General features: G+C 38.9%; 2 protein-coding genes across 2 annotated transcripts in view; both read right to left on the reverse strand.

Moving 5' to 3' along the window:
- Positions 1-22,235, reverse strand: part of LOC149223160 (conserved oligomeric Golgi complex subunit 2-like) — a 149,551-nt gene that overhangs the window by 72,675 nt on the left and 54,641 nt on the right. The window lies entirely within an intron of this gene.
- LOC149223161 (uncharacterized) lies at positions 2,440-5,306 on the reverse strand. The gene is made up of 3 exons (XM_089385779.1): positions 4,271-5,306; positions 4,022-4,163; positions 2,440-3,893 (listed from the first exon to the last, which is right to left on the reverse strand). The coding sequence occupies exons 1-3, from the start codon at positions 5,301-5,303 to the stop codon at positions 3,647-3,649; spliced, it is 1,422 nt and encodes a 473-aa protein (XP_089241905.1). The 5' UTR covers positions 5,304-5,306; the 3' UTR covers positions 2,440-3,646.

The raw sequence follows: 22,235 nt of genomic DNA on the forward strand, positions 1-22,235 counted from the left end.
CTAATATTTCTTTATCTAATTTGAATTTTCTCGTTTGGGGCAGTTGGGCTCCTCTTGGGGTCTTAGGGTTTCTATGGGGAAACTCATCCCATAGCTGCCCAATTTTCAACATGGGAGATAAGAAATATGGCTCCAACACCCTCTGAAGCATAAAAACTGATAGCTTGTAGGCTTGAATGTAAAAATACACAAGAGGTATTTATTAATAATAATTTATTATATATAAAATTGTACAAGTGATGAATGTTTACAATGAGGACCCGCATATATATACCTAAGCAGGTGTCCTTTTGTGAATGGGCATGTCTTTTAGACATGCCTTTTCACTTAACTTAATGACTACTTAACCTAATTAATATTTGATTATTTAATATTTACATTTATTTTATTTATTTACTTGTTATGAATTATATTCATAACATAGCCCCTCCCTTCAGAAGCTTTGTCCTCAAAGCTTTAACACTGTGGATTTTCTTTACTTAGTGTTTGTCGTCTCAATGTTTTCTTCACTTAGTGTCTGTGACTCGATGTATATAATTTGACAAGCGTCTCGTCATGTAGAATTTGTAATATTCCCTTGGATTTTTTTTTAATAACCCTATTTTTTTTATAACTCTAGGTTTTTTTTTAATAACTCTATTTTTTTCTCTAATTTTTTGTATTTTTTTATATGAACTTTTTAAATATATAATTTAATTAATTATATGGTTTGATTAATTAAATTATATTCACTAAGTTCCTAATGTACCTATTATAAACTTTAACTATCAAATTTATTAGACTATAGTGCTTTGAAGATATGAACGAGATTCCTTCTCTTGATCAATTCGTCATGGAATGGATACATCAAGAGTCTTTAATTCTTAGTCATTCTCATTGCATCGCTATCGTGATTGATTTAAGGAATAATTATTGTTAGTAAATTTTAAGCTTTTGTCAGAAGTCCTTCTGCTCTTGGATATCTTAAACGAGTCTACTATTTTTAAAACAATCAATTTCCAATTCGCCCATCCAAAGAAAACAATTATTTCCCTCCATTTTTATTAAAGAAACCTCGCAGTCGGTGTTCTCTTTGTTTTGACCGATCAATCTAACTCCTGCGACGTTTGACCTCCATGCAGCGCTAGACCAACACGTCATTTTCTGCCCAAACGTTATGACCAAACGTTCCATGCAACATTTGATCTCCACATCGTTTTTTGCCCGAACGTCATGAACCCAGGTTTTGCGCTGCAGCAAACAGTGATAGTGGCTGAACGGATGTTGGTTGCATGCCACAATTGAGAGCCTGAGCGCTGGTACTTAGCGGCGGGGAGCATGGTGGACAGCTAATGCAGCTGGAGTAGCAAAAGCAGGACGGAGCGTGAGCGGTGTTGTGTGGGGTAATGAATGACAGGGATGACGACAACGAAACAAGGACTCTTATTAGAAGAACCCATGTCCGGAAGAAACTGCCAATCCTCTTTGACTCTTTTGACTCTTTGACCGATATAAAAATTGATATCATTATGCTAGGTAGCCGCAACAGCTCGTCGGGTTCCAGACTTTGCGCCATGAACGAGAGGAGGCCAAGGACTATCGGTTGCAATCCTTCGTCCCCTGTATTTAAAAACCTAAGTAAAAATCCTGTAAATTTTGCACAGTGAATCGGAGTGTCAGGCTTCAACTGGTATCGTTCTGGATGTAGACAGACAATAGAGTTATCGTTGTTGATAGCCTCGTAGACAGCAAGGCGATTGGAAGCTTTCTTCCGCTTAGAAATACCTAAATTTTTTATTAAATTTGGCATAATCTTTTTACTTATACCTTCACACAAAAAATAGTTAGAGCCATATCCACTTAAAACTGAAGCAAAATTTACCACCTTTTCCTTCATCAATAAGAAGGGTTCTAAAGGAACATCAGTTTGTTTGAGTGGCAATTCCACTACTTTATCATGCTTTATGTGTGGCATTTCTTGTTTTATTCAATCATCATACAATGGTAGACGTATAATATCTGCAATTTCCTCTAATATAATATCTTGATTGATGTTGTCTTCTATGCTTCTCGGTAATCATATAATGATACAAGTTATTTTCAATGGGCAGCGTAAATTAATATTTAAAATGAGTATTATCACAGAGCCAATGAATCAAAACATGAGTGAACATTTAAATAGAGAACACTCTAAAGGACCAGTGCTAAATTTTCGAAATTAACGGGTGTGGAAAGCACCCAAACAAAAGTTCAAACTTCAGACCAGTGTTGATAATATCGGTATCGGGAGAATATCGGCGAGGGTCCGGAAAATATCTTATCGGAAATATCGGCGAAAATATCGGCAAAATATCGGCAAATATCGGCAAGCATAAAAAATGCATAATATATTCATTTTTTTCAGATTTCTAAACATATAAAGCAATAACAACATGAACTAAACACATTGGCACATAAATATGAAGAAGGCATTGATATATATGATGTCAAATAGAAATGATACATCAAACTTCAAAGGCGATACCAAATCCTGCTGATCCCTGATAATTGTCCAATCAAGGACTCAAACAAAATAACATCACATATCCTGCTGATCCCTGATAGTGATAATTGTCCAATCAAGGACTCAAACAAAACAACATCACATATATAAAACTTTAAAAGTATTTCATCATCATGAGTTATAAACTTATATGTAGCAAAAGTTGCAAAACAAATAAAACTAGCAGCTATCTATCTGAGACCATTGGCCTCTCCCTAGCAGCTTTCTTTCTGTCTTGTTCAGCAATTGCTTCACGAGCTTTTTGTATAACCTCTGCACTAGAAACCATACAAGGCATCACATCTGCATCATATGCAGAGAGTTTAGCCAGATGGTATTTCAATCGTGTAATCCCTCCTGACATCTTGGTCCCACACAAGTTGCATGATATATATGCCTGATTTGCCCCACCAACAGCCTCCCCATACTCCCAAAATGGGTCCAAGGCTTTTGGCATATTTGACATTTGTAGTGAACTAATTCAAACCTAGGGCACAAAAAAAACAAAAAATTGGCATTAAATGAGTATAACTATACAGTGCCCAGCAAACACTCAAGAAACTATTTTAATTTTTAAAGCAACATCTTCATGTTCAGAATTTAAACAACAAAAGCAAGCATAAAAAATGCATAATATATTCATTTTTTTCAGATTTTTAAACATATAAAGCAATAACAACATGAAATAAACACATTGGCACATAAATATGAAGAAAACACTGATATATATGATGTCAAATAGAAATGATATATCAAAGGCGATACCAAATCGTGCTAATCCCTGATAATTGTCCATTCAAGGACTCAAATGTGGAGAACCAATACAAAATAACATCACATATAATAATAAAAGTATCTCATCATCATGAGTTACATGTAGCATAACAAATAAAACTAGCAGCTATCTATCTACTGCCCTCTCCCCCTTTTACGGGAAAACATGATGGGCTGTTTGCCAGGCCTGCCCCTAGTAGTAGAAGGCCCTGACACTGCCTCTGCACCTAATGTCAAATAATGAGTGATAGGCATGGAGCTATGCTCTCCTATATCTATAGCAGATGGTGTTGATGCTGATGCTCCCGCAGTGCCCTCCTCCTCCTGCTCCTCCTGCTCCTCCTCTAAGTGCTACTGCTCCTCTGACTCCGAGTCCTCCTCTTGCTGCCCCTGCTCTAATGGATCATCTGCCACTGGCTCTAACCATGAAGGTGACTCCTCCAATATGGGCTCCTGAGACTCCACCCTCCACGGAGACAATACATCAATATTGTCTAAGGAAATGGCATCTGGATCCACTGGTGATTCTATTTGCCTCACTCGAAGTCGGATGTTGTAATGCACATACACCAAATCGTTGAGGCGTGCGAACTCCAACCTGTAAGAGTGTCAAAAAAAGTAATGAGTCTTGACTCTTGACTCTTGACACTTGAAGGTCATAAATTAAAAATTAAAAATTACAATAAGTGTAATTGCTCAACTGAAGGCTTGAGTTCAAAGTTATACCTGTTGCGCTTTTTGGCGTGTATTTTCTCAAATACACTCCAATTGCGCTCACACCCTGAAGAGCTACATGTTTGACTCAAGATTCGTATAGCCAAATTTTGCAAATTTGGTACCCTTGCACCATAGCTTCGCCACCAAAGATCTACAACAAAATAATGAAATAAAAAATTCAAAAACTTAAAAGTTAAAAGTTAAAACATAATTAAATTCAAATTTCTAATTTCTAATGAGTGATGACTTGTCACTTACGTGGCATGAAGAGGGCCCTTTCCTTAATGGCATCATCAAAGCCAAATAGGCCAACACAATCCTGATAATTATGTATCTCGCGGCTGATTTTGCTACGAACCTCAGAATCAGGTACCATCCTCTGAATACAGGAATGGAGCCCTTCCATCACCTCGCCATCAAAACGAAAATTGCATTTGTATGCAAATGCAGGGTTGAGGAAGAGTGCTGCTGCATGAATGGGTCGATGAAGCATCCCTGTCCACCGACTATCGATCACATCCCATAACATCATCTGCCTATTAAGGCCAGCAGAACCCTTGTCTGCATAATAGGAACGAATGGCCTCCTTGGCCCTATCCATGCCCTCATACAAATAAGGCATTGCAGGCTTCTCTCCATCCACCAATCTAAGAACCTTTACTATAGGTTCGCTAACTGCACATGCTTCTTGTACTCCACGCCAAAATGTCTCAGAGTACACCATTTTTTCAATGGCTCTCCCATCAGGTCTCCTGCTGTATCTACAAGCACGCCAATCATCAGACACAAACATTTGCTTCAACTCGAACTGACATCGAAGCAAAGACTGAAGAGTAATAAAGGTTGTGGCAAAACGTGTGATGGCAGGATGCCGCAACTCCTTGTTTCTAGTGAACCTCCTCATAAGGCTAAGAACAAAAGCATGGTTATAAATAAACTTGGGGATGCTCCTAGCCATATCAACTGCCTCCTTGATGAAGGAGAGTTTCCCCATATCCTCAAGCAACAAATCAAGACAAAGCGCTGCACATGGAGTCCAGAACAATGTGGGATGCCTCTCCATAAGCATTCTGCCGGCAGACACATAATTAGCTGCATTGTCTGTTACGACTTGCACCACATTCTGCACACCAATCTCCTGAATGAACCCATCTAACAACTCACATATCGTTGCTGCATCTTTGATATGTTCTGATGCATCCAACGATTTAATAAACATGGTACCTTTAGGACAATGTACCAAGAAATTTAGAAGGGTCCTACCCTTCCTATCTGTCCAACCATCAGACATCACTGTGCATCTAGTGACTTCCCATGTCTGTTTCAACTCCGCCAATCTAGAGTTGATGTCCTGTTTTTCTGCTTGAAGAATTGGCCCCCGCAACTCATATGTGGCACTTTGTACCCTGGGCCCACAACAGCAATAGCATCACACATTGGTTGCCAAAATGGATTGGTTTTTGTGATGCTGAGAGGTAAGTCGCTCCAAAAAATACACCTCCCCATGACTCTATCTGCTTCTTCCTTCTCCTTTTTTTTATAAAGCGATTTTATGCCAGGTTGTGCTCCAGCTCCTGTTCGTGGAACAAAAAATGATGACCTCGCATTCACACTAGCAGTAGCGCTAGCATGTGATGGTGTGCCTGTTGTGGAGCCCCTCCCACTACGGCCAGTAGGGCCACTACCCTGAACATCAAAATCAGGAGAAGATATCCCAAAAGATCTACCTGCACGTTCAGCTTTGTTTCTTTCCGCCTCTTCCTTCTTTCTGTCCTTTTCTTCAATTGCCTCAAGAGCTTTTCGTATAAGCTCCGGACTAGAAACTTGACAAATGCCAACATCATGTCCAGTGAGTCTAGCAAGATGGTATTTCAGTCGTGTAACCCCACCTGTCATCTTGTCCCCACACAATTTGCATGAAAGATATGCACGATTTGTCCCACCATCAGGGATCCCATACTCCCAAAATGGGTCCAAGTTTTTTGGCATATTTGTATTTTGTAGTGGGCTAACTCAAAAGGAAACCTACAGCACCAAAAAAAATTTGGAATTAGTAACTTAATAAGTAATATATAATATTATAAGTTTTTATTAAACTTATTATATTTTTAAATTCAAAATTAAATCATATTTTTAAATTTAAATTAAATATAAAAATGAATTTTTTTAATTATTTAATTTTTATTTTGTATTTATAATTTTATAGAACTGTCCGGAGAATTTTTAAAGTATTAAATTAATAACAATAATAAAAACAAAATTTTATTTAAAATAAAATAATTCATTTTTAAAATAAAAAATTACAAATACACCTCCAAAATAAATCTATATTTATATTTTTGAGTTAAAGTTTAAAATTTAAATATATAGAGAGCATTAATTTTAACATAAGTCGGTAATAATAATAATAAGATTTATTTAGTTTTGATTATGAATAGGTTCTACTGTCTTTTTCAATGGAGATACTTAGATTTGCAGCGCCACATATGGCGATTGCAGAAGACTTGCAGTGTCTTGACGTCTATTACTACTAACGAATCACGAAAATCCTTTTTTCTCTCGAAATCTTTAGACATGCAGCGTCACAATATCTTTTTTCTGTCGCTATCCATGTTATTTTTTTGTATGGCTATCCAAGTCAATATCCCTTATTTCTGTCCTTGAGATACACAATATTATAAGTTTTTATTAAAGACAACGATTACAGTCTTCGTGGATTCCTGACGGTTATATATATTATATATTATAGTGGTAGCGGTGATTAAAACGAAAACTGGTAGTATTAATTTTTAAACGCATATGGTAGCGGATTGCAGAGACTGTAGGTACTAGGGCCACAGACAGCGTGGTATGAAGTTATGTAATATGTATTATGAAGTTTGAACTTTGAACTATATGCATTGTATACACTGCCATACAGTAAACGCAGCGGCACTGAAGAGTGTGAAGACGATGTCGGATTCAATGTTCATACCTTTTAAGTTTTCTTGGCAGCCAAACGGTAAACCCTCCTTCGCAGCACCGACCGGTTCCGTCTCACTCTCCAGCTCGCACGAAAACAGAATGACGGGCATCGAAAACTCAAAAACCTTTTTATAAATCGATAAAACCTAACCTGGCGATATTTACCCTGTTCTCGCGATTTTTGCTAAAATATCGCCGAAATTTCGGAATTCTCGCGAGAAATTGAAAACATGAAAATATCGCGATTTTTCTGGGGCGATATTTCGGCTCAGAGAAAATATCGCGATTTTTGCGAATATCGCCGATTTTTCGGCGATATTATCAACACTGGTATTTCCAGTTCAGAGATGGATTACACTCAACCTATTTTGGTTATGTGCACCCATACATGCTATATAAATGAGAACTTGTAACTTGTGGATGTGGTTGATGAAGATTATCACTTCTAGATGATTGATGTTATATGGTGTAATCCATGTTTTTATGTTTTCTATATCTAATTCATATTCTACATGCTTTTGTTGACATATATGCATCAAAACATATAAAAATATATATTATATAAAAATTTGCTCCCAACCCAGGAGTTTTTGAAAATGTCGCTCCCCGCTTTCGCTCCGACTTCCAAGTAACCTTGCTCCCGCAACAACTATAGCACTGTTTCCAAATGCTTCTCGTGCTCTTTTTCCATCTTTGAATAAACTAGGATGTCATCCACAAATACAATAACGAACTTGTCCAAATAAGGACGCAATACGTTATTCATCAAACACATGAAAGCGATAGGGGCATAGGGTCACCACCACAAACTCATAGTGCCCATACCTGGTCCGAAAAGCGGTCTTGTGAATATCTTCTTCTTTAATGCCCATTTGATGATATCAAGACCTCAAATCTATCTTTGAGAAAATTGTTGCCCCCTGCAACTGATCAATAGATCGTCTATCCATGGCAGCAGATATCAGTTTTTAATAGTCACTTTGTTTAGCTGCATGTAGTCAATATAAAGGCAAAGGGTCCCATCCTTTTTCTTTACAAACAAGACTGGGGTTCCCCACGGCGACACACTTGGCCGAATATACCCTTTATCCAACATCTCCTTCAACTACAACTTTAATTCCATTAGCTTAGGTGTACTCATCCTGTAAGGTGCTTTGGATGCTAGTGTTGATCCAGGAATCAATTCAATGGAGAAGTCGATCTCTTTGTGAGGAGGTAACCCTAGCTGCTCAATGGGAAACACATCCTCGAACTGTTGTAGCATCGAGTACCTTTTTAACGGCTCGGTATCTACTTGACATGCGTTGGCCTTTCTTTCTCTGTCCTTTGAAATCTAAACACAAAACAATTTACAACCCTTCTGACAGTTGTGCTTAGCTTGCATTGTTGTAATGATCCTAACTAATGTTGACTTCCTTTTTCCTTGTAGAATTTTGTACTCCCCAGCCTCATCCAAACATTCAACTGCTTTTTTGAAGCAATCCACTTTGGCCCTATGGTTGTATAACCAGTCCATGCCTAGCAGCAAGCTATAGTTCCCCAACAACAACACATTTAAGTGGGCTAATGTGGGCATTCCACCAAGCTCAAACGTACCAGACCTCACCCATTGGTGAATTGGCCCTTTGGTTCTAGTTGCCAACTGAACCAACCACGGCTCCTCATGTTGCTCTATAATCGCTTTACATTTTTCTATAACTTCTAAGTTGATATAACTGTCATTTGAACTGAGATCTATTAAAATTGAAACATCATGATCACTTAGCTTACCTTCCATCTCAATGATGGATGCTTGATGGTCTACTTGTTGATTGTCTATTGTTGCGTAGATCCTAGGCAAACTTTGATCCACTGTTCGAGCCTCCTGAATATCATAAATTTTCGGTCTTCCGCTGTGCTGGTGTGGGCAATCTTTCCTTTTGTGGTTTTCCCCACACGTCCAACATCGCAGAGGTTCCTTCATTTTTGCTCCTTGTTGCACTGCCAAACCTTGCTGTGCATTCTTTTTATCAACAGAGCTCAGTTTCTGCTGAAATCGATTCACAGAAGCTTGTTGTTTATTTTCCTTCTTCTCAGCATGCTTCTTAGGCTAGGTCCTTGCCTTATAAATGTTGTCTCACTGCCTCCATACGCCCTTAGCTTCTAGTCTACGTCTAGCCTGCTCAAAACAGTGCTTTAATTTCTTGACTGCATCACTTAGAGTCTATGGCTCCAACAACTCAATCTTATCCCTGAAGACTATGGGAAGACCACTTAAAAACCTTTGAATCTTTGCCTTCTCATCCCTGAGGTAAGGTACATATCGCAGCAACTCCAAAAACTTGGTGACATACTCATCATCCGTCATCTACCCCATCCTAAGTTCATAAAACTCCTTAGCTTTGTCGTCATAGTAACACTCAAATATATACTTCTCTCAAAAGAGTTTCTCGAATTCCTCCCAATTCAACTCTTTCTCAACAATGCCTCAAACATTCTTCAAGTCCTCCCACTAGATGTCTGCTTTCCCTTTTAAACTGAAAGTGGCAATCCTTGCTTTCATGTTTTCAGAATAATCATGAATTCTGAAAAACTTCTTCATGCCCAACAACCAAGCTTCCGCTTCTTCTGATTTCTTCATATCTCCATCAAATGTGGGTGGATTGGCCTTCCTGAACTCCTCCAGCATATAGTCCTTATCCTTCCTCTTTTGTTGGTGGTGATGGTGAGAATAATGATAGTGCCTTCTAGTAGCAGAGCTAGATGGCCTACTAGTCCCATGCACATGAGTGTTGGTCCCACCTCTAGGTGTGCTCAATGGTGCACCTCCTGGCACCATGTCTTCACTTTTAGGCCTATGCCTCTTCCTTGACCTACTACCTTCAGGTTCTCGAGGGCTCCTCCTGCCTCTATGGCTGACCCTCTCATCAGATTGTCTCTGCTTCTGCAAATATGAAAGGCTTTGTAGAAGGAATGCATTTATCTTGGCCTACCTTTCTTGAGCTCTCACCAACTTCTCATTATCTGCCTTGAAACTCCTAACTTCAGCCCTTAGGCTTCTCAAGGTGTCCAACCAATCCAAAGAGTGATTCCCTCCCCCTTGGTCAACTAATCTCTCTTCTTCATTAGCCCTGAACCATTCACTTCTATGTTGTGACAGGTCCAAACTATATTGTACCATCCCTGTCACCATCGCTGCACTATCTTTGTTTTAGGCTACTTGCAATGTGTTGTCAATCACACACACTGTTAGACATTTTATAATAATTACATAATCATAAAATCATGGGGTTTCCATGGAGATCTCGACTTCCTCATAACAACCATGTTAGTATGCTCATAACATCATCAAACAATAAATCATCAACATGCATAGACTTACAGTCAATTCTTTTTAAACTAGCTTTTAACACCTAAACAACTTATTAGATAATTTTCTAAAAATCCACATATGACCGAGCCCATTCAATCCAAGTGTTAAACCATGCTCTGATACCACTTGTAACAACACCCCTTACTCAAACACATGACCAAGAGGCGGTCACTCTCAATACTCGACCCTCAAAATACTGTTATGACGATGGGGTATAAAAATTTTGACTTTCACGGAACTCCTCTAAACCCAAAACTATCATCACCATTGCGTTCGTCTCATCGAAACGAATCTGGTGACATATAACTTCACCCCAATCCAAGCTACAGATCGAGAGAAGTATCCTTTCAAAGTGGGATCCACTCCACCTGGCCACATCAGCAAGCAATCACATGGCAGTCCTACCATTGGTCGCAGTGATCAGCGGGCCCACCATCAAGTCGGGTCAGCCTCCGCTCAAAATGCAAAACTTCTAAGTTAACCTGGCCCCGACTCCTGACCTCCGAACAAGTCAAGGTCAGCTTCCCCGACAGACAACTTTCCCTGGCGACTATCCCAACCTCCCGACCTCCGACCTAGTCGAGGTCATTGACCTTCTTAGTCATTCTTGCACTAGTCTTATTCTAACACTACAAAGATAAGTCCTCCTTGCCCCTCTCTGACTTCATTATACAATTATCACTTAAGGAATTGTAGTTCATTCATATCCATTGACGAAGGATTATAACATCTCATCACATATATCCATATGCCAATCACATACATAAGTTGTCTATAACAAGCATGTAACCAGCTTAGAATCATAATAGTCAACCATGAGATCATACAAGGTTACACATAAGAACTTATATTTAATTAATACAGTTGATGGGTGACTAAGTTCGGGACTTCAACTCTCCACCCAACCGTAGATAGTTGCAGCCAAGCTACTTGCAACTGTCACCCCCGAGCCAGATCCCGAGGGATTGAGGTGGTCCTACTCAAAGGAATAATCAACAACTGTCAGTTGAAACAGGGACTCTTGAGGTCCTCCTACCTCCACCACCAGCTACTCAACAGTAAGTTTCATTTAGGAAATCCAGAGGCTTGTTGCCTCCACCCTTCATCTAACAAATGATGATCAGCAATAAACAGGGAATTCAAAGGTTTGTTGCCTCCACCCTTCAACTAATTAATAGCAATCGACCAAATTCATGGATTCCTTAGACTTGCAACCTCCACTCTCTCTAGCCATCCAAAAAACACACCCACATACTCCAAAGAATCTTGAGATATCACCTCCACCCTAGCAGCATGCAACACAGTGGTTCCACCCAATTAAGGGAATCCAGAACCCACTACCACACAGTGGTTCCACCCAATTAAGGGAATCCAGAACCCACTACCACATAGTGATTCCACCCAATTAAGGGAATCCAGAACCCATTGTTAAATGACAAGCAATGGAGACCTATAGAGTTTCCTTTATCAGGAATTCAATGGTTAAACCTCTACCCCGGGCTGTCAAGGGAATCCAGAGAACGCCCTCTCTACCCTCCATCCCCTGAGGTATCCTAATATTTACCCTCACCTGAAGGAAAACTCCTCTAGTGCTCTTATTTCTTCACCAAAGGAGGATGGCAGCTTGAGAGTAAAGGAAGAAGTCAAACTCCTCCCAACACTTGAACTTGTTGTTGTTTACTGGAATAACAGCACTCTAATTTGTTATTGTTTCTTCCAATCGAGCTCCCTCTTCTCTTTTCTCGTTGTGTGTGCATCACACCTTGCGCTGCTCCTCTTTATGTTGCTCTCGGGTCTCCTTATTTGTCTAGTCATCCATGAGAGATTCCCTTTTTTGCTCCCTAGCGCAGTCTACTTGTGCGTGAGAGTTACTTTCCTTTTTTTCTCCCTCTCTACCACTTCTCTCCTTGTTTCTCCTGCTCACCGAGCAAAACTGAGGTTTTTCTTCCCCCCCTCTTATTCTCCACGCAATCTCTCCTTTTTCCATGCCTTGTGTCTTGGTTTCCTTGTTGTGTTTTCCCAAGCCAGCATGGGCTTTGTCCCTTGCCTGCAATTCATAAATTTACAACAACCCTCTCTGCAACACACCATTCCAGAGCATTTAAAGCTCAACAACCAACCTTCAATGGTTGTCCAAACTATTTTCTTTTCTTCCTTTAGCAAGCAAGTTGAATTTCCCAAGCAATTGACCTCCCTCAGTCCCTTTTGGAATCTGTGTCCCTTACTCAACCCTTTTTAACTTGAAATGTACTTACAATCATGTATTTACATGGAAAAATCCAACCATCAGCGCGCTAGGTTGTTACATATTGCATTGAGAATGATTCTCTTCTCTTTTACATTCTTCTTGTTGAACTCAGTCAACTGAACCAGATCTGTACGAGGATGCACAACATTCTCCACAATGTCCCATACCTCCACTCCTCAAACAAAAGTGTCATCCTCTACTACCATGGGCCAAGTTTTTCTGCCCCTACCAATCTATCCTCTGTTGGAGAATGCAGTAGGGCAGCTATTAATTCAATTTCTCCTTAATCCTTAATATTTTCTTATGAACTTTATTTATCTTCTTGTGTTTCTTTATTAGATATTTTCATCAAACAAATATCAAGAGCAAAACAATGAAGACAATGGACACAAAAATTAGGCTCCAAACCAGGGCAAAACCCCTCCAAGGGGAAAACCTAAAAAATCTCCTCTTATAGAATATGCTTCAAATGAGACAACAAAGACCCAAACCCTAGACCAAGTCCTCCAAGCACCAAGTCAACCCTCCAATAACCCCTTACAAATGGATCATATCAAAAAAGCTCAATCCTGCTTCAAACTGTTTCCAACTTCAACTTCCACCCCCCAGCTTCGACCCTGCAACTTCGGCATTGTAGCTGCTGCAAAAACCCTAGGACAATTCTTCAAGAGATCTTTCTTTGATGAAGAAAGTGTTTCTAAAGGTCAATAAGGTCAGATCAGAATATTCGCTCTTCCAGCAACTTGATCCTGCAACTTGTTCTTCTACAATTCGGACATGCAATTTTGGCATTCCTTGAAGCTGCAAAAACCCTATTTTTTCACACGTGTGAGAGAGATAGAGCCCAAAAAATATATATTCAAGACTTTTTCTTCCTTCCTTGATCTTCGCTCTAGCCTTCTTAGTCTTCTCAGCTTCAGATCGAACTTTTCTTGGGAGATCAAACTTGTTAGTGGATGAGTGCCAAATGAAGTCGAAGTTGCCTGTATTTATACACATCTGAGGGGTTTGAGTACCTTCCTTTAGGCTGACTTGAAGCTACCGGGGCCGACTTGTGCTAGGTGTTGAGAATTCAATTGGATTGTAGGTATGTTAATTCTCTTTTCTTGATAAATGTTTGTGTTATCTTTTTCCTTATTAACTTTGTTCCTTATTATTACAATGTGTGATACATCAAAAAGCTACCAAAACAATAAGAACAGTGACACAGTATATAGGCTGCAAGCCAGGGCTAAAGCCCCCCTCTTGAGGGGAAAACCCTTAAATCTCCTCTTCTTATAGATCTTTCAATTGACGAATACCATGACCTAGTAACTCAAACAAATACCCTCCAAGATCAAGATTAACTTAGCCTCCCGCTACAAGGACTTCGACCTCCTACTGTAGATCCAAAATTCTGTCTTTCGGCAACTACTGCTACTTCTCTTAGAGACTTCGATCTCCTTCATCTAGCCTTCTATTCCCTTCGCTTGCCTTGTCTTGAGATTTAGGGCTAGTGAGACACCCTAAGTGACCTTTGCTTGCCTTCCCTTCTCTCTTTCTTCCAAGATCGAACTAGAGATATTCCCAGCGCAGAAACCCTAACTTCGTCTATAACAAGAGAGAGAGAACTAGCCCAAGCACTTCGACTTCTTTGACTGCCTCTTCGTACTTTCTTCTTCTACCTTTCTTCTTCCTCTTCTTCACATAGAATGAGATGAGTGAGTGTGTCCAATGGAGGATGAGTTCCTTTCTATATATAGGCTCCTTTCAAGGGTAGACGTGGCTCTTCATGTAGGCCAACTTGACAACTTCTAGGTTGACTTGATTTTGGAGGTATTTCGACACTTTAAAGACAAAAATATATTTTTATTTACAAGATACAATGTGCCTATAGGGTCTTCAATATATAACAATGACTCTTAAACCTAGGACAAACCCTAGAAGCACACAATGAGTGCTTGACCTATAAAAGAACTTGGGCATGAAACCCATGCTCCAATAATAATAATTTCTTTTCATTTTATTATTTACAAGAGTACATTTCATACTTATGAAGACCGAACCTAGTTACACATTTTTCAACACTCCCTCTTAACTAGGGAGGTATTCATAAGAGGTACATGGTCATTCTCAATGTGAAGAGATCTCATAAAAAGAGTCGGATTGGTAACCCATCTGTTTAGCATCATATCAACCAGCATTGTAACATAGCAAGGCCTTGACTGACAGCTCTATCCACATGATTAGAGCACAATGCTAGCGAGACCAATGATTCATAAACACCATAATCATTTTCTCGCAAGGTACATACTCCACCCAAGTGTTCACTGAGTATGACCTTCCTTTGGACTATTCTTATCTTGGATAGCTAGTCCTCAAAGAATATAGGTCCACGACTACTCTTGTCTTAAATGTCCTACCACATTCTCAAAGAGTATCGAATGCTAGATGGTTACCCAATCCTCCATTCTTTCTTCCCAAATGAAGACAAGAATGTAGTGTCTATCTCTCCCTCTCAATTAGGGAGGATATATCAACCAAACCAAGCTTGTCTCTCAAATATACAAGCCTCTTGTTTGGAAGTGACTTTGTCAATATGTCAGCTACCTACTCATCAGTGGAGATATACTGTAGCTGTAGCACACCATTTTGTGCTAGCTCTCGAATATAGTGATACTTGTTGTTTATAAGCTTTATCTTTCCATGAAACATTGGATCTTCAAACAAGCGTATACAATTGGTGTTATCACAAAGTATCACTGTAGGGTTCACTGGTCATTCAAATAGGTCAAATATCAGCTTCCTTAACCATACTACTTCTCTACTTACTTCACAGGCTACAACATATTCAGCCTCAGCACTACTCAAAGCAACTGTGTCTTGCATTATGCTCATCCATGAGACCATGGAGGATCCCAAACTGAAACATCCTCCTGTAGTGCTCCTTCCATCTTGCTCACTGCCTCCCTAGTCGAAATCCGTATATCCAATTAGTTGGACATCATTCCTTCTATCATACTTCAGACAGTAGTGGATGGTTCCTTGCAGATATCTCAGAATATGTTTTGTTGCTACCCAATGATCATGATTCAACTCCACTTGGAATTGACTGAGAACATTTACTACAAAGCATATGTTTGGTCGAGTGTTCACCAAGTACATCAATGAGCCAATAAGTTGCCTATACTTGGAAAGATCCACAAGGCTAGATTCAGAACTCCTTAGTCTCTTCAAGTTTGTGATCATTGGAGTGGTCATAGGTTTGCAATGCATCATGTCAAACCTTTTCAGTATCTCGATCACGTACGTTCCTTTACCCAAATAAACTTCATCAGGTCCTTGCCAGACTTCTAATCCCAAATAGTAATGCATCAGCCCAAGATCCTTCATATTAAATTCTGTTGCTAGTTGCTTCTTACATTCTTACATTCTTCAATTCTACCTTCTACACCTGTCAAGAGAAAATCATCTACATACAGAAGAAAGATTACAAGTTCACCATTTACAAACTTAATGTAAAGGTTTGAATCAACAAAGCTTTTTGTGAAGCCTATTCTTTGTAGGTATGTATCCATTCTAGCATACCATGACCTTGGTGCTTGCTTGAGGCCATATAATGCTTTATTCAATCCGCAAACATATGCCTTCTTATCTTTAACTTTGAATCCCAAGGGTTGCTCTATATAGGAATTCTTCATCTAATGTGCCATTCAAAAATGCAGTCTTGACATCCATTTGGTGGATGTTCTACCCCATTGATACTGCCAGAGAGACTAATGATCGAATCATTGTATATCTTTTTGTTGGAGCAAATGTCTCTTCATAGTTGATGCCTTCAAGTTGAGAGAAGCCTCTAGCCACAAATCTTGCTTTATACTTATCTATACTTCCATCAGCTACATGTTTGATCTTATTGATCCACTTGGAAGTAACCACAGATTTGTCTTCAGGCCTAGGTACGATCTCCCAGACTCTATTCTTCATTATAGATTGATACTCTTCATTCATGGCATCCTTCCATTCTTGATTATTTATAGCCTTTTCAAAGGAGGACAATTCTGCTTCTATCAATTTGTCATGTATGCAGCATATCCAGAATATCTCTTTGGTTTCTTGCTTTCTCTAAATGAACTTGTCATTGCTCCATGACCTTCTACATCAAGTAGTGTAGATTTCAACCAATTAGGTCTTTTCCTTGTTTCAGGGATGACCACAGGTTGAACAGGTTCACAGGGACCTTCTTCATGGTGTGATTCTTCTTTCCCTTGGTCAACTTCCTCCTCAAATATCAGAAGTTCTTCATCATTAGAGTCTATGGAAAGTTCCTTTGATTTCTTGAATGTTATGCTCTCATCAAATATGACATCACGACTGACTTCTATGTGATGTCCATCTTTCATGTAGATCCTATAAGCTTTTGATGAGTTGCTATACCCAACAAATGTTCCCTTCATGCCGGAAGGATCCAGCTTCTTTCTTTTGTCCTTTGGTATATGGATATATACAAGACACCCAAAGATCCAGAGATGATCTATAGATGGCTTCTTTCTAGTGAACACTTCTTTCGGAGTTTTGTTGTTTAGAGATCTGTGGGGACTTCGATTTTGAATGTAGACAGCTGTCTTCGTGGCTTCTCCCCACAAAAACTTAGGTAGATCCTGATCGTGTAACATTGCTTTTACACTTTCTTCAATGGATCTATTCTTTCTTTCTGCAACTCCATTTTGTTCGGGATTATATGGGACTATCAACTCCCTCTTAATCCCAGACTCCTTACAGAATGCTATAATTTCTTTGGATGTGTATTCTCCTCCATTATCAGATCTTAGTATCTTGATTCTTCTTTCTGTAAGGTTCTCCACTTTAGCTTTGAATTCTTGAAATTTTGTAGATACTTCGTCCTTGGTTTTCATTAAGTAAACCGAGGTCTTTCTTGAATGATCATCTATAAATGTGACATAATATAGGTGACCTCCAAGTGATTTAGGAGTCATAGGGCCACATACATCGAGTGAATGAGATCCAAGATTTCTTTTGACCGTGAAGCATTGCTTCCAAATGGTCTCTTGGTATTGTTACCCAATGCACACCCCTTACAAACACCTTCATGATCTTCCTTCAGATTAGGAATTCCATCTACTATGGAACTTAGAGTTGGAAGGATTTTGAAATGTAGATGACCAAATCTTCGATGCCAAAGTTCACATGGGCTAATCTCAATGTGAACTAGGGTTTGGGCCACGGGAGATATCAATCTGTAGAGTCTTCCTTCTCAAATGCCAATAACTTTGGTTTGATCTATACTTGAGTCTTTTCCCCAAACAACGACCTTTCCATCAATGAAGGCTATTCTACCACCCTTATCTTCTAGACTTGAAATAGTAAGTAAGTTCTTGTGCAAACCTGGAACAAATAGAATGTTGTTGAGGTGAATGTTGCTTCTGTCTTCCAGCTTTATGAAGGTTGACCCAATGCCTTTCACGGGATAGCTCTTGTTATCTCCAAGCTCCACTGAATAAGTGGATTTTCCTTTTGATAAGGTCTTCAATCGATTGGAATGGCCAGTGATGTGCCTTGATGCACCACCGTCAATTACCCAAATGTCTTCATCTTGGAATGTGTCGGAGAGAGCCGAGAAAAGACCTTCATTTGTTTCTTTGACTGATACCTTCTTTGAAGTAAAAAAGAAACACCATGCTTCCTTGATACCTTTCTTGAGATGGCTTGCGATCTTCTTGATGAACTTCTTCACTGTAGAGGATATCTTCATGATGCCCTTAGATAACCTTAGCTCTGATTCCATGTTGAGAATTCAATAGGGCAGTAAGTATGTTAATTCTCTTTTCTTGATAACTGTTTGTGTTACCTTTTTCCTTATTAGCTTTGTTCCTTATTATTACAGTGTGAGATACATCAAACAGCTACCAAAACAATAAGAACAGTGACACAGTATATAGGTTGCAAGCCAGGGCCAAAACCCCTCCTCTTGAGGGGAAAACCCTTAAATCTCTTCTCTTCTTATAGATCTTTCAATTGACGAATACCATGACCTAGTGACTTAGACAAATACCCTCCAAGATCAAGATCAACTCAGCCTCCCATTGCAAGGACTTCGACCTCCTACTGTAGATCCGAAATTTCGTCTTCTGAAATCTGTTGTTGCTTCTCTTAGAGACTTCGATCTCCTTCGTCTTGTCTTCTCTTCCCTTTGCTTGCCTTTCTTGAGACTTAGGGCTAGTGAGACACCCTAAGTGACCTTCGCTTGCCTTCCCTTCTCTCTTTCTTCCAAGATCGAACTAGAGATAGTCTTAGTGCAGAAATCCTAACTTCGTGCATAACAAGAGAGAGAACTAGCCTAAGCACTTCGACTTCTTTGACTTCCTCTTCATACTTTCTTCTTCGACCTTTCTTCTTCCTCTTCTTCACATAGAATGAGATGAGTGAGTGTGTCCAATGGAGGACGAGTTCCCTTCTATATATAGGCTCCTTTCAAGGGTAGACGTGGCTCTTCATGTAGGCCAACTTGACAACTTCTAGGTTGACTTGGTATTGGAGGTATTTCGACACTTTAAAGACAAAAATATTTTTTTCTTTACAAGATACAATGTGCCCATAGGGTCTTCAATATATGACAATGACTCTTAAACCTAGGACAAACCCTAGAAGCACATAATGAGTGCTTGACCTATAAAAGAACTTGGACATGAAACCCATGCTCCAATAATAATAATTTCTTTTCATTTTATTATTTACAAGAGTACATTTCATACTTATGAAGACTGAACCTAGTTACACATTTTTCAACACTAGGAGGCTTCCAAGACTTTCTAGACCCAAAATAAATTATTTTACAAGGTACATCTTGCCCATACGAGTCTTACATTCATGACATTGACTCTCTTGACTCATGACAATAAATCTTTTGACCTAACAAACCCTAGAAGCATGAAGAAAATGCTTTTACCTAGAAGACCATCAACAAGACGCATGAAACCCATTCTCTAAAATAACAATTTTTCTTTCTTCTTTTGCTTGTTTCACAAGATATACATATTGACATGAGTACAATGACAATTATGAAGACTAAAACTAGTTACATTTTCCAACACTCCCTCTTAACTAGGGAGGTATTCATAATTGCAAACCCTCGTACATGAATAACTTTTATTCTCAAACTAAAGAGTTCTCATAAGAAGATTTAGATTGGTAAGCCATCATTAATCATCAACATCATGACCAACATTGTCAACATAGTAAGGCCTTAACTTTGACAAGCTCTTTCATATACAAGAGCATAATGTTGGGAGGTTTTACGTGAGAAACCACACTACCTCTACAAGGCACATTTCTTTTAGGACTATTCTTATCTTGGATTCCCAATCCTCAAATAATATCGATCTTCTTCGACCACTCTTGTCTTGGATACCTGTCCAATCCTCAAAGAGTGGCAGTCCATTTCCTGTCTTGGATTTTATATCCTCAAGGTAATCACAAATTCTTATCCAATCCTCCATCCACCATCTTCTCTCCAAGGCCTTCACTTAGACTTACGGTTGTTAGTCTTGGTCAAGTGCATGACACATGAAGAAGAGAATACAAATGTGATGTCCATCATCACTCCCTCTCAACCAGAGAGTATATCCCCATTCCCTCTTGATTAGGAATAGATCCTTGCTCCTATTTAAGGAGACTCCTTTTCTCCCTCTCAAATATAGAGGAGATCCCTGACTTCCTTCCAATTTGGGAAGTCATCACCACAAGCTTTATAACTTGTCTTCATAAATGTATCAACTATCAGTTCTTCATGGAGATAGTTGCATGGCTCCCTCTTTCCTTTGTATCTCATTATATCGAGTTTTCTTCCTTCTTGGGTATCATGGAGCCATCTTCTTTCTTCAATCTTGTGACAGGGTTCAGGCCATCAATCTTGCATATCACTTTCCTCTAGTCATCATCAATGAAGGCATTATATTGAGCCTTTTCAAACTTCAAGCTAGTCATAGCTCCCTCTTAAACATGAAAGTGATCTTTGTTGATGAACATTAGGTTATCTTCTTTCACTGCTACCTTTCAATCCCAAGGTGATGATGTGAACACCTTGACTTCTTAATTGCCAAAACCATATACTTGATCCATATGAACTTGCCTCAACTATCATCATGCATTCCTACAATATCCTACCAGGTAGCAAAACAATATGTTAACCAGATAACCAATATCAAAATATTAAATATCAGACTTACCTTGTCATGATGGCCCTCTCATCAAAGCATCAGCTTACTTGAGTTCTTCGAGATCAACATCCTTTCGCATGATCCATCTCCATATGAATCTTTCTCCATGCAATCATTTTAATCAAAGTGCCCATGGATCAAGCTTGATTACCAAGTTGTAATATCTTCCTTGGAGTTGTCATTGTTAACTCCTCTTCTGAAGACTATACTTGATGTTGATCAACATTGTTATATTTATGCCATGCAATCTTGTGAGAGAGTCTCGATCTCCATCCATTTCACATCATGCCAAATTTCTATTTTCGAGCACCATGTAGCCACATGGAAGACTTACCGAGCACATTGACATAACTAACTCTTCCTTCATGATTCTTGTATATGAACCATACCCTAAAGAAGAGTTACTTTTCTTTTCATACAATCATCTAGCCATTTCTTCTTGCTTCCTGTACATGATGAAGATAGGTTTCTTTTCACAAGAAAGACCTACAACTTTGACAATTTGCATTCCTTCATCCTTTAAGAGTATTATTTCCATACTAGATGGAATATATACCAGTCATAATGTTGCTTCCAAGAATCTTCCATAATGATGATTCTTATAGTATTTTGAGGATCCTTCTTTGCAAAATGACTACCTCTAACATGATGTTAGAAAATGCTCAGAGGAACAATAACATACAATATGGTCCCAAACTTCTCATTCTTTTTAAACTAGATGATCTTTCCCAAAGCAAATTAAACAAGTAGATTCTAATATTTCTACTATCATGTGCTTCTATCTATGATGCCATTCCTTTTACAAAATCAAGACTCTTTTAGAGTATACAATAATGCATGCTACTCTACTTTCTACTAAATAAAAGAAAGACAAAAATAAAGAACCTAACAGAGATGAGACTTCCTTCAATAATAGAGATCCTTGGGATCTTCTCCTTTCGACTTCTTCTCAAGTTCTCCCCTTTCCTCAACTATGTGAGCTTCACTTCTTTCCTTCCTTTTGTTGTTCACTTTAATGTTTGGACAATCCCTTTTATAGTGCCCATACTCATTGCATCCAAAGCATTGAATCTTGGACATGTCTTTCTTCTTGGACTTTCCAAACTTTCCTTTCCTCAACTTCTTGGTTCTTGCAATGAAGGCTTGAGACCTTTCATTTGATTCAGTATCATCCTTTGCCTTGATCCTAGATTCTTCCAAGATACATTGAGCCCACAATTCATCGACTAGTGTAGTATCTTTTTTTTAGTAGATGCTTGTTGAAAAGCTACTCCAATCAGGTGGAAAAGCATTTAGTACACATATAGTCATCTCAGAATCTGTAACAATCTCTCCAAGACCTTGTAATTGATCTCTTATTTGTGAGATCTTCATCAGATATGTGGCCATGTCTTCATCCTTTGATTTTCTTATCCTATATAATTGATTCCTCAAGGAAATATT

Source organism: Pinus tabuliformis, chromosome Q (genome assembly GCF_031772625.1).
Source record: "Pinus tabuliformis cultivar Carrire ecotype Pingquan chromosome Q, CPIR1, whole genome shotgun sequence".
NCBI classification, from domain to species: Eukaryota; Viridiplantae; Streptophyta; class Pinopsida; order Pinales; family Pinaceae; genus Pinus; species Pinus tabuliformis.

What these genes read in the sequence shown, in the direction of transcription:
- LOC149223161 (XM_089385779.1), bottom strand. Translation starts at nt 5,303, where the DNA reads ATGTCTGATGGTTGGACAGATAGGAAGGGTAGGACCCTTCTAAATTTC. An exon ending in AAGGGCCCTCTTCATGCCAC is followed by an intron (nt 4,164 to 4,270) that starts GTAAGTGACAAG and finishes ATTTTGTTGTAG; the next exon opens with ATCTTTGGTGGCGAAGCTAT. An exon ending in CACGCCAAAAAGCGCAACAG is followed by an intron (nt 3,894 to 4,021) that starts GTATAACTTTGA and finishes ACACTCTTACAG; the next exon opens with GTTGGAGTTCGCACGCCTCA.